Source organism: Mustelus asterias, chromosome 2 (genome assembly GCF_964213995.1).
Source record: "Mustelus asterias chromosome 2, sMusAst1.hap1.1, whole genome shotgun sequence".
Classification (NCBI taxonomy): Eukaryota; Metazoa; Chordata; class Chondrichthyes; order Carcharhiniformes; family Triakidae; genus Mustelus; species Mustelus asterias.
The window spans coordinates 14,964,500-14,981,792 of NC_135802.1; the positions used below are offsets into that span (position 1 = coordinate 14,964,500).

Genomic DNA, 17,293 nt, shown 5'->3' on the forward strand with positions numbered 1-17,293 from the left:
GCTAGTTTGACAGGGCAGCACGGTGGCACAGCGGTTAGCACTGCTGCCTCACAGCGCCAGGGACCCGGGTTCGATTCCCAACTTGAGTCACTGTCTGTGTGGAGTTTGCACATTTTCCCCGTGTCTGCGTGGGTTTCCTCCGGGTGCTCCGGTTTCCTCCCACAGTCCGAAAGACCTGCTGGTTAGGTGGCCGTGCTAAATTCTCCCTCAGTATATCCAAACAGGCACCGGAGTGTGGCGACTAGGGGATTTTCACAGTAACTTCATTGCAGTTAATGTCAACTTACTTGTGACATTAATAAATAAATCAAGTCGGGAATCTCTGAGATAGTTAACTCGGAGGGTGGTTAGAAATGCAACTTGCTTGCACAGAGAGTGCTTGATGCAAATAGCACAGGTGTATTAAGCAAATAAGCTTATGTAGATAAAGAAATAGAAAGCTATGTTATTAGGATAAATGAACACAGGGAAGGAGCCTAATGTGAAGCCGAACCCCTCACAGAGACCAGTTGGGTTAAGTGGATTGCTCCTGTGCTGTAATTTCAAGGTGATTTGTTTTAAAGGTAAACTATTACCAGAATTTTACCGCCTCGCCTGCCCAAGGCTAACAGAGAATGCCGTTCTGTGAGCCTCGCCCACTCTGGAAATTCCGGCAATATGTGTGAGGGTGTGGGTTGGATTGTGGGAACAGTTGGTGGTGCGGAGCCCCAGTAGAAGAGCGAGTGAAAAACCCAGAAACATAACTTGGGGTCACCATTGACCAGAAACTCAACTGGACTCACTACATAAACACAGTGGCTACAAGAGCAGGTCAGAGGCTAGGAATACTGCGGCGAGTAACCCACCTCCTGACTCCCCAAAGCCTGTCCACCATCTACAAGGCACAAGTCAGGAGTGTGATGGAATACTCTCCACTTGCCTGGATGGGTGCGGCTCCAACAACACTTAAGCTTGACACCATCCAGGACAAAGCAGCCCCGCTTGATTGGCACCACATCTACAAACATTCAATCCTTCCACCACCGATGCTCAGTAGCAGCAGTGTGTACTGTCTGCAAGATGCACTGAAGCAATTCACCAAAGATCCTTAGACCGCACCTTCCAAACCCACGACCACTTCCATCTAGAAGGACAAGGGCAGCAGATACCTGGGAACACCACCACCTGCAAGTTCCCCTCCAAGCCACTCACCATCCTGACTTGGAAATATATCGCAGTTCCTTCACAGTTGCTGGGTCAAAATCCTGGAATTCCTTCTCTAGCGGCATTGTGGGTTAACCCACAGCACATTGACTGCAGCGATTCAAGAAGGCAGCTCACCACCACCTTCTCAAGGGCAACTAGGGATGGGCAATAAATGGTGGCCAGCCAGCGACGCCCATGTCCCACGAATGAATTTTAAAACAATTTTGGGACTTACCACGAGGTTTCCGATCACCATGACCAGCATGAAGACAAGGATGCACAAGGGCTGCCCAGCCACCTCCATACAATCCCACATGGTTTCGATCCACTCGCCGCACAGAACCCGGAACACAATGAGGAAGGAATGGAAGAAGTCGGACATGTGCCAGCGTGGGAGCTGGCATTTGGTGGAGATTTTACAAACAGACTTGCTGTAGCTTTTGCCAAACAGTTGCATCCCGACCACGGCAAAGATGAAGACGATGATGGCCAGGACAAGGGTCAGGTTGCCCAAAGCGCCCATCGAGTTACCGATGATCTTAATGAGTGTGTTGAGGGTGGGCCACGACTTTGCCAGTTTGAAAACTCTGAGCTGTGAAGTAAGATTGGACAAAAAAAAATTACATCAGACAACATACATTCACGGAGTAATAAATAAGACACAATGAATGGGTGAAGAGGAAGGAAAGTTGAATGAATGTCTCCCAATGAATTGAAGCTCAACAAGTCAACTGAAAGCCTGAGGCCCATTATCTTTAAATCTGATTGTGCAAATAAACACATTAGGTTTTATTCATTGGATTGGGTAGTCCAAAGGGAAACACAAGGAATAAGGGCTGGAGCGCCCTCTGAAATAGTCTAGCAAGTCACTCAATTTAAGGACAATTAAGGGATTGGCAACAAATGCTGACCCGCCTGTGGGGGAGAGGGGGAGGGTGGGGGGGTGGTGGCTGGGAGGGAGGGGGGTGGTTGGGAGGTGGGTGGCTGGGGGGTGTGCAACATTCTGGCCCAGGCTGGGGAAGCTTCAGTTGTTCTCCTTGGAGTGAAGGAGTTGTGAGAGGTCTGTGTGGAGTTTGCACATTCTCCCTGTGTCAGTGTGGGTTTCCTCTGGGTGATCCGGTTTTCCTCCCACAGGGCACAGATGTACGGGTAGGTGCATTGGCTGTGCTAAATTGTCCCTTAGTGTCCCAGGATGCGTAGGTTAGAGGGATTCTAGGGGTAAATTTGTGGGATTACGGGGATAGGGCCTGGGTGGGACTGTTGTCGGTGCAGACTCAATGGGCTGAATGGCCTCCTTCTGCACTGTAGTGATTCTATGATGCGGGATCTGATGGAGGTGTACAAGTTTTACAAAAGGGGGACACAGAGAGGCTGAAGTTTTAAGAACACGAGGATGCCAGTGAAAGGATTGCCCCAGGAATATTGGAGGGATGTGAGGAAGAGCCTTTTATAACTCAGCAATCAGCAATGATCTGGAACTTGCTGCTGAGGAGGGTGGTGGAAGCAGAGGTGATCAAAGACTTCAAAAGTGAGTTGGATGGGCATTTGCAGGGCTAACTGGGATGCTCGACTGATCTGAATCTGTGCTGTGATGATTCCATATCTCAATCTCAACCATGCCCTTTGCCACCATAAGAAGATTTCCTTTTTGTTCCCTCATTTGTCCTACCTTTTCTTCAGTTTTACTATTTACATAACGACACAGGTCTTTTGGGTGTGACATTAGTTCTAGATTCTCCCACAAGAGGAAACATCCTCGCCACATCCACCTTGTCAAGACTCCCCACAATCCCTCCCTCTTTGAATAATGGGGTTACAATTGCTATCTTCCAATCTAATGGACCTACCTCAAATCTTGGAGCTTTGAAAAATTAAAACCAATGCATTGATGACCTCATTAGTCACTTATTTTAAGACCCCACGATGAAGCCCATCAGGTCCCAAGCACTTGTCAGCCCACAGAATACTGCGAGGCCTGGATAGAGTGAACGTGGAGAGGACGTTTCCACAAGTGAGACAGACTAGATCTCAAGGGTACAACCTCAGGCTAGAGGAACACTCCTTTAAAATAGAGATGAGGAGGAATTTCTTCAGCCAGAGGGTGGTGAATCTGTGGAACTCATTGCCACAGAAGGCTATGGAGGCCAGGTCATTGAGTGTCTTTAAGACAGAGATAGGTTCTTGATCAATGAGGGGATCAAGGGTTACAGGGAGAAGGCAGGATAATGGGGATGAGAATCATATCAGCCATGATTGAATGGCGGAGCAGACTCAATGGGCCAACTGGTCTAATTCTGCTCCTATATCTTGTGGTCTTTTCCGTTTTTTTTTCTCATTATTGCTGGGCCGTCTGCTAGAAATTCTTTCATTGCTACTTCAATGGTTTAAATGGGGTTTTGTTTATTTTTACCCGGGGATCTTTTATGCCTTGCATTGTGAGGGGGAAGACTGACTGACAAATCAAAGTCAGGTGGTTTCTCCCCAGGTAAAAATCTAAGGATTCATTTTCAGTTTTAGTTTAGAAGGGGGTGGACATCAGACTGAAAATAAGTGTTTCTCTCTCTCTCTCTGTTATTGGAAATTCTGCTGTTAACTGGAAGTAAGTTCCTGGCCTTCCTGGAGTGGAAACTCTGCTGTTGGTGGTTGGGCTCAACTAGAGTCTTTCTCTTCCTGGTGTTTTGGAAGCTGTTCTGACTTCAAGCTTTTCTGGGTGCCTATCCAGAGGGCTTTCAAAGCTGAGAAGTCAGAGTCTCAATTCTCCAGCCAAAGGACTCTGTTCCAACATCACTTGAGCTTTTATATTTGCCATGTTAAACCTGTGACAATTGTTTTGTTTGATTGGTACATTTCTTGTATTCATTAAGGGTTACATTATATGATGATTTTTTTTTCGTTTGTAATTGGTAAAAGTTTTTGCTAATGTTCTTTTTATACATCTTGACTGTACACTTAAATAAACATTGTTTGATAAAAGCTCCCTAGTGGGTCATTTCAATTGTACCTAAGGTGAAACACATCATGCTCACTTTAGCCAAATTCAAAGTACAAAACTTATAGAATCATAGAAATCATAGAAACCCTACAATGTAGAAGGACGCCATTCGGCCCATCGAGTCTACACCGACCACAATCCCACCCAGGCCATACCCCCATATCCCTACATATTTACCCGCTAATCCCTCTAACCTACCCACCTCAAGACACTAAGGGGCAATTTTAGCACGGCCAATCAACCTAACCCGCACATCTTTGGACTGTGGGAGGAAACCGGAGTACCCGGAGGAAACCCACGCAGACACGAGGAGAATGTGCAAACTCCACACAGACAGTGACCCAAGCCGGGAATCGAACCCAGGTCCCTGGAGCTGTGAAGCAGCAGTGCTAACCACTGTGCTACCGTGCCGCCCAGCGGACTTCATAAAACACTTTGGAGTTTCTGACCTGAATTCTAACATGGGCTTCCTTTCGTGTTATTCACTAATCAATTCTCAAGCGCTCTCTTTATCTTGCTTATCCTTTTGTTCATTTCTCCTCCATGAATATCAATGTTCCTTACGGTGGCACAATGGCACAGTGGTTAGCACTGCTGCCTCACAGCGCCAGGGACCCGGGTTCAATTCCCGGCTTGGGTCACTGTCTGTGTGGAGTTTGCATGTTCTCCTCGTGTCTGCGTGGGTTTCCTCTGGGTGCTCCGGTTTCCTCCCACAGTCTGAAAGACGTGCTGGTTCGGTGTATTGGCCGTGCTAAATTCTTCCTCAGTGCACCCAAACAGGCACCGGAGTGTGGCGACTAGGGGATTTTCACACTGACTTCATTGTAGTGTTAATGTCAGCCTACTTGTGACACTAATAAATGAACTAAAACTTCTCTATCACTGGGTTAAAATCCTGGAACAGCACTGTGGGTGCACCTACACCACGCAGACCTCAGTGGTTCAAGAAAGTATCTCACCACCACTTTCTCAAGAGGAATGAGGGATGGGCAATAATTGCTGGCCTAGCTAGCAATGCCCACACCCCCAGAATAAATTAGTTTTTAAATGGTTCAAACGTTGAGAGATAATATGTTAATATTAATTATTAGCTAGCCTGGCATATTCAAGGCCCAGATTGTGAGAGGAGTTATGGAGATGATTATTAAAATAAAATTATGCCTCTATTGAAATGCTGTGAAAGCCTCGATGGCCATGAGCAGGTTCAAAGGGAACCCGCCTATTGATATGTTAGTTCTGATTTACAGCTGTTTAAGGGTGTATTCCATAAACATAACAGACAATGTTAAATGGTGATGGAAACGTAGCCTTATATGACACAAATTGTACAAGACATTGGTAAGGCCACACTTGGAATACAGTTCTGGTCACCATATTATAGAAAGGATGTCATTAAACTGGAAAGAATGCAGAAAAGATGTACAGTGATGCTACCGGGACTTGATGGTTTGAGTTATAAGGAGAGGCTGGATAGACTGGGACTTTTTTCCCTTTAGCGTAGGAGGCTTCAGCGTGACCTTATAGAGGTCTATAAAATAATGAGGAGCATAGATCAGCTAGATAGTCAATATCTTTTCCAAAAGATAGGAGAGTCTAAAACTAGAGGGCATAGGTTAAAGGTGAGAGGGGAGAGATACAAAAGGGTCCAGAGGGGCAATTTTTTCACACAAAGGGTGGTGAGTGTCTGGAACAAGCTGCCAGAGGTAGTAGTAGAGGAGGGTACAATTTTGTCTTTTAAAAATAATTTAGATGGTTACATGGATACAGAGGGATATGGGCCAACGCAGGCAATTGGGACTAGCTTAGTGGTAAAAACCGGACGGCATGGACACGTTGGGCCGAAGGGCCTGTTTCCATGCTATAAATCTCTATGGCTCTATTATTATAAATGCATGAGGTCTTTGGACCTCTAAAGTGTGCTGCAGCTGTGAATTTGAGTGGCTAACACTGGTTAGTACATTTCCCTAAACACTGGGGAAAGACCGAGGTGTGGATGGTGTTTCCTTTAAGGTGAATTAGACAGCTGGAGGAAGCACAGCTCCTGGCCCTAGCCCACCCCTCATCCACCTCCATTGGTCCCTGCAAATTGGCAGCAGGGTTAAGTATTGACAATCTTTTAAAATGTGGGAGTCACTGACTCAGGCATCATCTGTTGCCCATTCCGACTTGCCCCCGAGAAGGGCCGTGAGCTGCCATCTTGAACCGCTGCAGCCTGTGTGGTGTAAGTCCTCCCCAGAAACAGGGGGAGGCCATTCAGCTCCTCGAGTCAGTTCTACCAGACTATTAGAGCTCAGCTGACCTCAACTCCTTTAATTTGCCTTTATTTCATATTCCTTGATATCCTTATCCAATGTGGGGGAGGGATTGCCCTTCTGTGTGTGGGGTCTCGATATGCATTGGGGTGGTTCTCAGTGTCCGTGGGGGTCTCAATATCCTTGGGGCGAGGGATTCCCATATCCATTTGGGGGTCTCGATGTCCATGGGGGAGGTGGGGGGGGGGGCATTGTTCCTCATGTCTTTGGGGGGTCTTGATGTCTGTGGATGTGCAAGGTGGGGCAGAAGGGGAGAGGGGAGGTTGTTCCCCAAGTCTGTGGGTTTTTTATTTAAATGGGAGATTGGGCAGTCTACTCTCAGGATTCCCAGCATTGCTGGTTTCCTTAGGCCCCGCCCCTCCAGCTGGCTGTGTGAATCTCTGCTCCCCATTGAAATTGTACAGTGTTATTCAATATGGTGAGAAAGTCCGCCTGTGCAGCCTGCGAGCTTCGGTTTCCTCGCCTGTACCAACACTCTGTGCAATTTTGGGAAGTTTCCGGTCCTTATACTTCAATAAGATCACCTCGCAATCTTCTGAACTCAATAAAAAATATCTGGAATTAAGAACCTACTGATGACCATGAAACCATTGGCGATTGTCGGAAAAACCCATCTGGTTCACTGATGTCCTTCAGGGAAGGAAATCTGCCGTCCTTACCTGGCCTGGCCTACATGTGACTCCAGAGCCACAGCAATGTGGTTAACTCTTAACTGCCCTCGGGTAATGAGGGATGGGCAAAAAATGCTGGCCCAGCCAGCGATGCCCATGTCCCCCGAATGAATAAAAAAAGATAGTGTAAGCGGTGAGATGTGTGCTGGGGGCTAATGTAATCACTCAGGTGAATGGTTAAGAATGAAAAGGAAGAGGACAATACCAGTCTGAAAGAACGCAACACTGACAGGCCGTCCACCCTGGCGAGGCCCAGCTCGATCAAGCTCAGGCAGACAATGATGCTGTCGAATATGTTCCAGCCCTGTTGGAAGTAGTGGTACGGGTCCAAGGCAATGATTTTTAAAACCATCTCGGCTGTGAAAATGGCTGTGAAGACCTGTGGAAAACAGGAAGTTGTGTCAGAGCAGCGACAGGAAATCGCCCCGGCCCCATCCCCTCACCACTCCCCCCACTGCACCCCCTTTCCCCCCCAACACACTCACTCGCCTTCCCTCCAGGGACAATTCCCAGCCCAACGCAACACTATTCTTAGATGGAAGGCAGGAGGTACCATCCACGCACAGTGTGCGGGGTACTGTCTGCTACTGGGCATCCACAGCTCGAGAAATTCCCACTTGTTTGTTGAAGGAGCCTCACGCCATCTCACTGCGATTGATAACAATTATCTCCCCACACTCGGGAATGAAAACAAATCAAAGCTGAGCAGTCAGACTAAATATTTATCACTCAAGCTGTGATCACCCTGCCAATCAACTGTTTTCCAACGCCATGAAGAATTAACTCTTCCACCATCGGAGCAAATGCTGCCGTTCGATCTGTGCTCAGCAGCGCCACCGAGGAGACTGGGCCGGCGCTGTAAATACATCCCCCAGGATTGCAGAGGAGCCAGGCTACAGCTGAGTAATGCAGCTGGTGGTGGAAAGGGAGGGGGGAGGCTGCAGGGAGTGGTGTCGGAGCATCAGCAGCAAGGACACGGGGTTGCCTCTCAGTGGCACCTCCGCCCTCCCTATGTTCAGTCTCTTGACCAGGCGCTGAGTGCCTTTGATTGAGGTAACCCAGCCCCCATTGTCATAGAGTCATCGAGGTTTACAGCATGGAAACAGGCCCTTCGGCCCAACTTGTCCATGCCGCTCTTTTTTTAAACCCCTAACTAGTCCCAATTGCCCACATTTGGCCCATATCCCTCTATACCCATCTTACCCATGTAACTGTCTAAATACTTTTTAAAAGACAAAATTGTATCCACCACTACTACTACCTCTGGCAGCTTGTTCCAGACACTCACCAACCTCTGTGTGAAAACATTGCTCCTTTGGACCATTCCGTATCTCTCCCCTCTCACCTTAAACCTATGCCCTCTAGTTTTAGACTGTTGTTGAGTTCACAAGCAATCCACATGGTTCACCAGTTGTGCTCACTGCATAGCTCACCGACAGCTGGGTTAGGGCCAGTGGCAGCGGGATGAGATATTTCAGTGATCATTATTAGCCACTTAAGGGCTTTGATGTGTGTGACTGTGTGTACGTGTGTGTGTGTGTGTGTGTGAGTATATGTGTGTGTGATTGTGTGTATGTGATTGTGTACGTGTGGTGTGTGATTGTGTGTACATTTGTGTGTGTGTGAGTGATTGTATGTGTGTGTGTGAATGTCTGAGTGTGTGCGTGATTGTGTGTATGTGATTGCGTGTATGCGTGTGATTATGAGATTATGTGTATATGTGCGTATGTGTGTGTGATTGTGTGTGTGTGTGTGTGTGATTGTGTGTGTGATTGTGTGTATGTCTGTGCGTGATTGTGTGTGTGATTGTGTGTATGTCTGTGTGTGATTGTGTGCATGTGCGCGTGTGTGTGTGTGTGAGTGTGTAATTGTGTGTGTGCGCGTGTGTGTGTGTGATTAGAACGTAGAACATAGAAAGCCACAGCACAAACAGGCCCTTCGGCCCACAAGTTGCGCTGATCATATCCCTACCTCTAGGCCTATCTATAGCCCTCAATCCCATTAAATCCCATGTACTCATCCAGAAGTCTCTTAAAAGACCCCAACGAGTTTGCCTCCACCACCACCGACGTCAGCCGATTCCACTCACCCACCACCCTCTGAGTGAAAAACTTACCCCTGACATCTCCTCTGTACCTACCCCCCAGCACCTTAAACCTGTGTCCTCTCGTAGCAACCATTTCAGCCCTTGGAAATAGCCTCTGAGAGTCTACCCTATCCAGACCTCTCAACATCTTGTAAACCTCTATCAGGTCACCTCTCATCCTTCGTCTCTCCAGGGAGAAGAGACCAAGCTCCCTCAACCTATCCTCATAAGGCATGCCCCCCAATCCAGGCAACATCCTTGTAAATCTCCTCTGCACCCTTTCAATGGCTTCAACATCTTTCCTGTAATGAGGTGACCAGAACTGCGCGCAGTACTCCAAGTGGGGTCTAACCAGGGTCCTATAAAGCTGCAGCATTATCTCCCGACTCCTAAACTCAATCCCTCGATTAATGAAGGCTAGTACGCCGTACGCCTTCTTGACCGCATCCTCCACCTGCGAGGCCGATTTAAGAGTCCTATGGACCCGGACCCCAAGGTCCTTCTGATCCTCTACACTGCTAAGAATGGTACCCTTCATATTATACTGCTGCTTCATCCCATTGGATCTGCCAAAATGGATCACTACACACTTATCCGGGTTGAAGTCCATCTGCCACTTCTCCGCCCAGTCTTGCATTCTATCTATGTCTCGCTGCAACTTCTGACATCCCTCCAAACTATCCACAACACCACCTACCTTGGTGTCATCAGCAAACTTACCAACCCATCCCTCCACTTCCTCATCCAGGTCATTTATGAAAATGACAAACAGCAAGGGTCCCAGAACAGATCCCTGGGGCACTCCACTGGTCACTGACCTCCATGCAGAGAAAGACCCCTCCACAGCCACTCTCTGCCTTCTGCAGGCAAGCCAGTTCTGGATCCACAAGGCAACAGCCCCTTGGATCCCATGCCCTCTCACTTTCTCAAGAAGTCTTGCATGGGGGACCTTATCGAACGCCTTGCTGAAGTCCATATAGACCACATCCACCGCTCTTCCTTCGTCAATGTGTTTGGTCACATTTTCAAAGAACTCAACCAGGCTCGTAAGGCACGACCTGCCCTTGACAAAGCCGTGCTGACTACTTTTGATCATACTAAACTTCTCTAGATGATCATAAATCCTGTCTCTCAGGATCCTCTCCATCAACTTACCAACCACTGAGGTTAGACTCACCGGTCGGTAATTTCCCGGGCTGTCCCTGTTCCCTTTCTTGAATATAGGGACCACATCTGCAATCCTCCAATCCTCCGGAACCTCTCCCGTCTCCATCGACGATGCAAAGATCATCGCCAAAGGCTCCGCAATCTCCTCCCTCGCCTCCCACAGTAACCTGTGTGTGTGATTGTGTGTGTGTGTGCGCGTGTGTGTGATTGTGTGTGTGTGTGTGATTGTGTGTGTGATTGTGTGTATGTCTGCGCGTGATTGTGTGCGTGATTATGTGCATGTGCGCGTGTGTGTGTGTGTGTAATTGTGTGTGTGTGTGTGTGTGTGTGTGTGTAATTGTGTGTGTGCGCGTGTGTGTGATTGTGTGTGATTGTGTGCGATTGTGTGTATGTGAGTGTGTGTGAGTGTGTGTCTGTGTGTGTGTAATTGTGTGTGTGTGCGTGTGTGCACATTGGTGGCGGGAGAGTTGCCCATGGACTCTCCTGCCCAGAACTTAATTTTGGTGGAGGTGGAATCATAGAATCCGACAGTGCGGAAGGAGGCCATTTGACCCATCGAGTCTACACTGACTACAATCTCACCCAGGCCCTATTCCCGTAATCCCATGTATGTACCCTGCTAATTCATAGAATCATAGAATCATAGAAACCCTACAGTGCAGAAGGAGGCCATTCGGCCCATCGAGTCTGCACTGACCACAATCCCACCCAGGCCCTACCCCCACATATTTTACCCGCTAATCCCTCTAACCTACACATCCCAGGACTCTAAGGGGCAATTTTTAACCTGGCCAATCAACCTAACCCGCACATCTTTGGACTGTGGGAGGAAACCGGAGCACCCGGAGGAAACCCACGCAGACACGAGGAGAATGTGCAAACTCCACACAGACAGTGACCCGAGCCGGGAATCGAACCCGGGACCCTGGAGCTGTGAAGCAGCAGTGCTAACCACTGTGCTACCGTGCCGTGTCCCTTGACACTCGGGTCAATTTAGCATGGCCAATCAACCTAACCCGCATATCTTTGGATTGTGGGAGGAAACCAGAGCACCCGGGGGAAACCCACGCAGACATGGGGATAACATGCAGACTCAGCACAGACATTGACCCGAGGCTGGAATCGAACCCGGATCCATGGCACTGTGAGGCAGCAGTGCCAACCACTCTGCCACCGTGCTGCCCAGTGGGATTCAGAAACATCATCACCCTGCGTAATTACATGCCTCTCCCTCCACCCACATCACCCCCCGCTCCAAAGTCACCATCAGCAAGAGCATGATCCTTACAAAACCACACACACACACACACTGACATACATGTACACAATCACACACAATCAGACACATGCTCACAATCACACACATGCACCCTATGGCATACATGCACACAATTACACGATGACATGCATACACACAATGGCACACACAGACTAATAGGCACAGACTCACACAAACACACATGTACAAATGGACACACACATGGAAGTTAAAAGTTGTGGTTCTGAGCCACATTCTAAAGCAATGAGTCTCCAATGCAGTGTTGAGGGAGTATTCCAGAGAATAGCACCCGGGCATCAATGGTGGAGCAAAGGAAATACAGGGGAGTGGCGTGGGAGGGAGTGGGGGGAGAGAGAGTGGGGGGAGAGGGAGTGGGGGGAGAGGGGGTGGGATGCAGAAGTGACCAAAATTGCAGAGTTTAAAGGAAGGTGAATGCAAACGCTGAAGGTTCACTCCCGTAGGCAACCCCATCATATAACCCAGCCAAGCAAAGAGCCACGGCAACGAGTGGCCTGTACGGAGATTTCAAATCACACATGTGGTGCCGCTTGTTACTCTTATCTCAGTATGCTACACATTTTCGGGCTGGAGATTAGATTGCTTCAATAGCTTCGCGGCTAAGACCACTCACTTCACACAGAGGCAGCTGAGTGTCCGTGTCCCAGTCCCTGACAGCTGCTGAAAGGAGACTGATACTATTGAGAGCTCAGGCGGACTAGGCTGGCAAGAGCTGGCCGATTATTATTATTACAGCAGCAGCAATACGCCCAGCGAGACAAAGTCTCACGCTTCATGTTCCTTTGAGGAGTGATTCTCTCTCTCTCTCAGAGGGTGGTTACTCTGTGGAATTCTCCTCCCAGAGCGCAGTGGACTGGGCCTTTGAATATCTGCAACGTTGAGTTTGAATCTTCATAAACAGAGGAGTGGGGCGAAGGTGGGAAATTGGGGCAGAGACCATGTTCAGATCAGCCATGTACTCATTGAATGGTGCAGCAGACTCGATGGGCTGAACGGCCTACTCCTGCTCCTCAATCCTATGTTCCTATGTTGCTGGTGGATAGGATCAGACTGCAGATGTGGCCACATAGAGCAGTTCATGGAATCCCCACAGTGCAGAAGGAGGCCATTCAGCCCATTGTGTCTGCACCGACTCAGAGTCATACCCAGGCTGGCCCGAACCCTGCAACCCTTGAGAAGGTGGTGAGCTGCCTTCTTGAGCCACTGCAGTCCATGTGGTGTAAGTACACCCACAGTGCTGTTAGGGAGAACAGTAAGGGGCAATTTTGCATGGCTAATCCACCTAACCAGGACTGTGGGAGGAAAGCGGAGCACTCAGAGGAAACCCACGCAGACATGGGGAGGACGTACAGATTCCGCACAGATAGTGACCCAAGCCAGGAATCAAACCCAGGTCATTGGGGTTGTGAGGCCACAGTGCTAACCACTGTGCCACTGTGCCACAACGTGCATACATTTAAACACATATAAATACTCTGACTACAAGAACAAGCTAAAGATTGGGATTACTGCAGCAATAGAACTCACCACTGGACTCCCTAAAGCCTGTCCATCATCGACAATACTCTCCACTTCCCTGGATGAGTGCAGCTCCAACAACACTCAAGAAGCTTGACACCATCCAGGACAAAGCAACCCGCTTGATTGGCACCACATCCAACACTTTTAACATTCACTTCCTCCACTAACGCACAGTAACAGCCGTGTGCATCATCTACAAGATGCACTGCAGTAACTCACCAAGGCTCCTTCTACAGCACCTTCCAAACCCACGATCACTAGAACCTAGAAGGACAAGGGCAGCAGATACCTGAGATCGCCACCACCTGGAGGTTCCACTCCAAGCCACTCACCATCCTGTCTTTGAAATATATTACTCTTCCTTCACTGTGACTGGGTTAAAATCATGGAACTCCCTCCCTAACAGCACTGTGGGTGTACCTACACCACATGGACTGCAGCGGCTCAAGAAGGCAGCTCACCACCACCTTCTCAAGGACAATTAGGGATGGGTAATAAATGCTGGTCTAGCCAGCGACGCCCACATCCCGTAAATGAAGATAAACAAGTTAGACAAAGTAAGGGTAGAAGTTAAGAATCATAGAATCCCTACAGTGCAGAAGGAGGCCATTCGGGCCATCGAGTCTGCACCGACCACAATCCCACCCAAGCCCTATCCCCATAACTCCAGGCATTTACCCCAACTAGACCCCCTGACACCAAGGGGCAATTTAGCATGGCCAATGCACCTAACCCTTTGGACTGTGGGGGGAAACTGGAGCACCTGGAGGAAACCTACGCAGACATGGGGAGAATGTGCAAACTCCACACAGACAGTGACCCAAGGCGGGAATTGAACCCGGGTCCCTGGCACTGTGAGTCAGCAGTGCAAACCACTGTGCCACCATGCCGCCCCTTGGCTGACGTGTAAGATGAACATTGGCATGGAGCTGTTGGGCTGAATGCTCTGTTTCTGTGTGGATATACTAGGCAATGTCATGCAGTAATTTTCTGCTGTCATGCTGGAAGATGCTAACCCGCACTGTGGAGAGAGCATCATTTTCCCATGGCCTATACTAAAGACCGATCTCCATTCCCATTTCCCCCTCTCCAAAAGCAGGGAAGAATCTGAACGGAAAAGTTGTCAACACTTGAACAAACTGAGTGTGTCCGAGATACGAAACTCTCACAATCTCTTCAGTTCAAAGGGTTGAAATAGTTCAATTCCCCAGTGTACAGAGCAGCTGCTGAGTGTAGATGGCCATCCCAGTTGATGAGATTACAATTATGAATCTCAACATCTCAAACCAATGTCCACAGCAATCCAAACACCCGCTAATCCCCTATATGCTTATAGAGATATATCTCTATACACATACCGCAAACAATACACCTATACATACAAACACACATACACACATCTCAATAAAATCACACAGATAACTACCCACATACATGCTGAAGCACTGGCACATAAATGCACCCCCACATACACACACACACGATGCACCTCACACAAAATGCAGCCCTCCACTTTAAAGTTTATTTATTCATCACAAGTTGTCTTACATTAACACTGCAATGAAGTTACTGTGAAAATCCCCCAGTCGCCACACTCCGGTGCCTGTTCGGGTACACTGAGGGAGAATTTAGCACGGCCAATGCACCCTAACCAGCACGTCTTTCGGACTGTGGGAGGAAATCGGAGCACCCGGAGGAAACCCACACAGACACGGGGAGAACGTGCAGACTCCGCACAGACAGCGACCCAAGCCAGGAATCGAACCCTGGTTCCTGGCGCTGTGAGGCAGCAGTGCTAACCACTGTGTCACCGTGCAACCCCGCACACACAAACACTCATGCACACACAGAAAAACACATACAACACACATCCACCCACAAACATATACACAGACACGCGCACACACAGATATGCACACACATGTAGATATGCATAGATGTACACACACGTACACACACAGCCACACATAAACAGATACACACACACACAGACATGTAAACATAGGCGCAGAATAACGCATCACAGAATTAAAGGTTACATTCTCAAAGTTATTCTACAGTTTAACTTCATTGAAAACACAATCTGCTTCTTACCAAGTTCCCCACGTAGAGCATATTTTCAAATTCTTTGGACATTGGTCGGTGCTCCATTGCCATGAAGAGGGTGTTCAGTACAATACAGATAGTGATCGCTAGGTCCAGGAAAGGATCCATCACAATATATTTCAATATTTTCTTTATTCTTATCCACAAAGGGCAGCAGTTCCAGATAAGAAATGTTTGGGTAAAGTGATACCAGCAGCGGGAATATTTCAGGTGAGATTCTTCAAGTTCTAGGAGTGAAAGCAGATAGGAGGGTTAGTGTGAGGGGTTCAGTTAAAGCATAATCGTGGAACCCTCACCATGGTTACAGTCCCTAAAAGCATCGTGGTGTTTCGAGGTTGTGAAAGGCGCAACAGAAATGCAAGATCTTGCTTACTGCCTTACATAGAAACTAGAAGCAGGAGGAGGCCATTCAGCCCTTCGAGCCTGCTCCGGCATTCATTTTGATCATGGCTGATCATCAAATTCAATATCCTGATCCCCCCCCTTGTCCTCCCATATCCCTTGATCCCTTTAGCCCCAAGAGCTATATCTAATTTCTTCTTGAAATCATAGCTTGTAACCCAAACTGTGATATTCTGCACAACGTCAAAGCCAATACTCAAGCAATTTGTTTTATTCATTCGTGGGACATGGGCGTCGCTGGCTGGCCAGCACTTATTGCCCATCTCTAGTTGCCCGAGGGCAGTTGGGAGACAACCACATTGCTGTGGCTCTGGAGTCACATGTAGGCCAGACTGGGTAAGGATGGCAGATGGGTGAACCAAATGGGTTTTCTGACAATCGACAATGGTTTCATGGTCATCAGTAGATTCTTAATTCCAGATACTTTTTATTGAATTCAAATTCCACCATCTGCCGTGCTGGGATTGGAACCCGGGTCCCCAGAACATTAGCTGAGTTTCTGGATTAATAGTCCAGCGATAACATCACAAGGCCATCGTTTCTTTTATACATTTAATCATAGAATCCCTACAGTACAGAAGGAGGCCATTCGGCTCATCAAGTCTGTACTGACCTCATCCCACCCAGACCCTATTCTTGTAACTCCACACATTTACTCTGCTAATCCGCTTACACTAGGGTCAATTTAGCATGGCCAATCCATTTGATTTGATTTGATTTGGTTTATTATTGTCACATGTATTAATATACAGTGAAAAGTATTGTTTCTTGCGCGCTATACAGACAAAGCATACCGTTCATAGAGAAGGAAACGAGAGAGAGCAGAATGTAGTGTTACAGTCATAGCTAGGGTGTAGAGAAAGATCAACTTAATGCAAGGTAAGTTCTTTCAAAAGTCTGATTCTTTCAAAAGTCTGACAGCAGCAGGGAAGAAGCTGTTCTTGAGTCGGTTGGTACGTGACCTCAGACTTTTGTATCCTTTTCCGATGGAGGAAGGTGGAAGAGAGAATGTCCGGGGTGCGTGGGGTCCTTAATTATGTTGGCTGCTTTTCCGAGGCAGCGGGAAGTGTAGACTGAGTCAATGGATGGGAGGCTGGTTTCCACCTAACCTGCACGTCTTTCGGACTGTGGGGGGAAACCGGAGCACCTGGAGGAAACCCACACAGACATGGGGAGAACGTGCAAACTCCACACAGACAGTGACCCGAGGCAGGAGTCGAACCTGGGTCCCTGGCGCTGTGAGGTAGCAGTGCTAACCACTGTGCCACCCCAAAGCATGTGGGGGTCGCTGGTTAGGGCCAGCATTTATTGCCCATTCTGAATTGCCCTCATGAGGTGACTGGACAAATACTTAAAGGGACAGAAAATTGCAGTGATAAGGAGAAAGAGCTGGAGAGTGGGACTCATTAGATTGTGTTCCAAATGACCTCGTGCAGAGTCCACGGGCTCCTCCTGTGCGATACCTTCCATGATTCTGTTTCCCACATTACAACAGAGAGGAGATAGAGGAGGGGGAGACAGAGAGAGAGAGAGAAGGGGGGGGGAGAGAGAGAA

General features: G+C 48.2%; 1 protein-coding gene across 1 annotated transcript in view; it reads right to left on the reverse strand.

Annotated features, from left to right (window-relative positions):
• scn5lab (sodium channel, voltage gated, type V-like, alpha b) overlaps window positions 1–17,293 on the reverse strand; it is a 197,793-nt gene that overhangs the window by 115,883 nt on the left and 64,617 nt on the right. The window contains exons 12-14 of the mRNA XM_078231635.1: window positions 15,326–15,564; window positions 7,366–7,539; window positions 1,421–1,777 (exon numbers count right to left, since the gene is read on the reverse strand). Of these exons, the coding sequence (XP_078087761.1) occupies window positions 1,421–1,777; window positions 7,366–7,539; window positions 15,326–15,564 (770 nt within the window). The remainder of the gene's footprint in view (window positions 1–1,420; window positions 1,778–7,365; window positions 7,540–15,325; window positions 15,565–17,293) is intronic.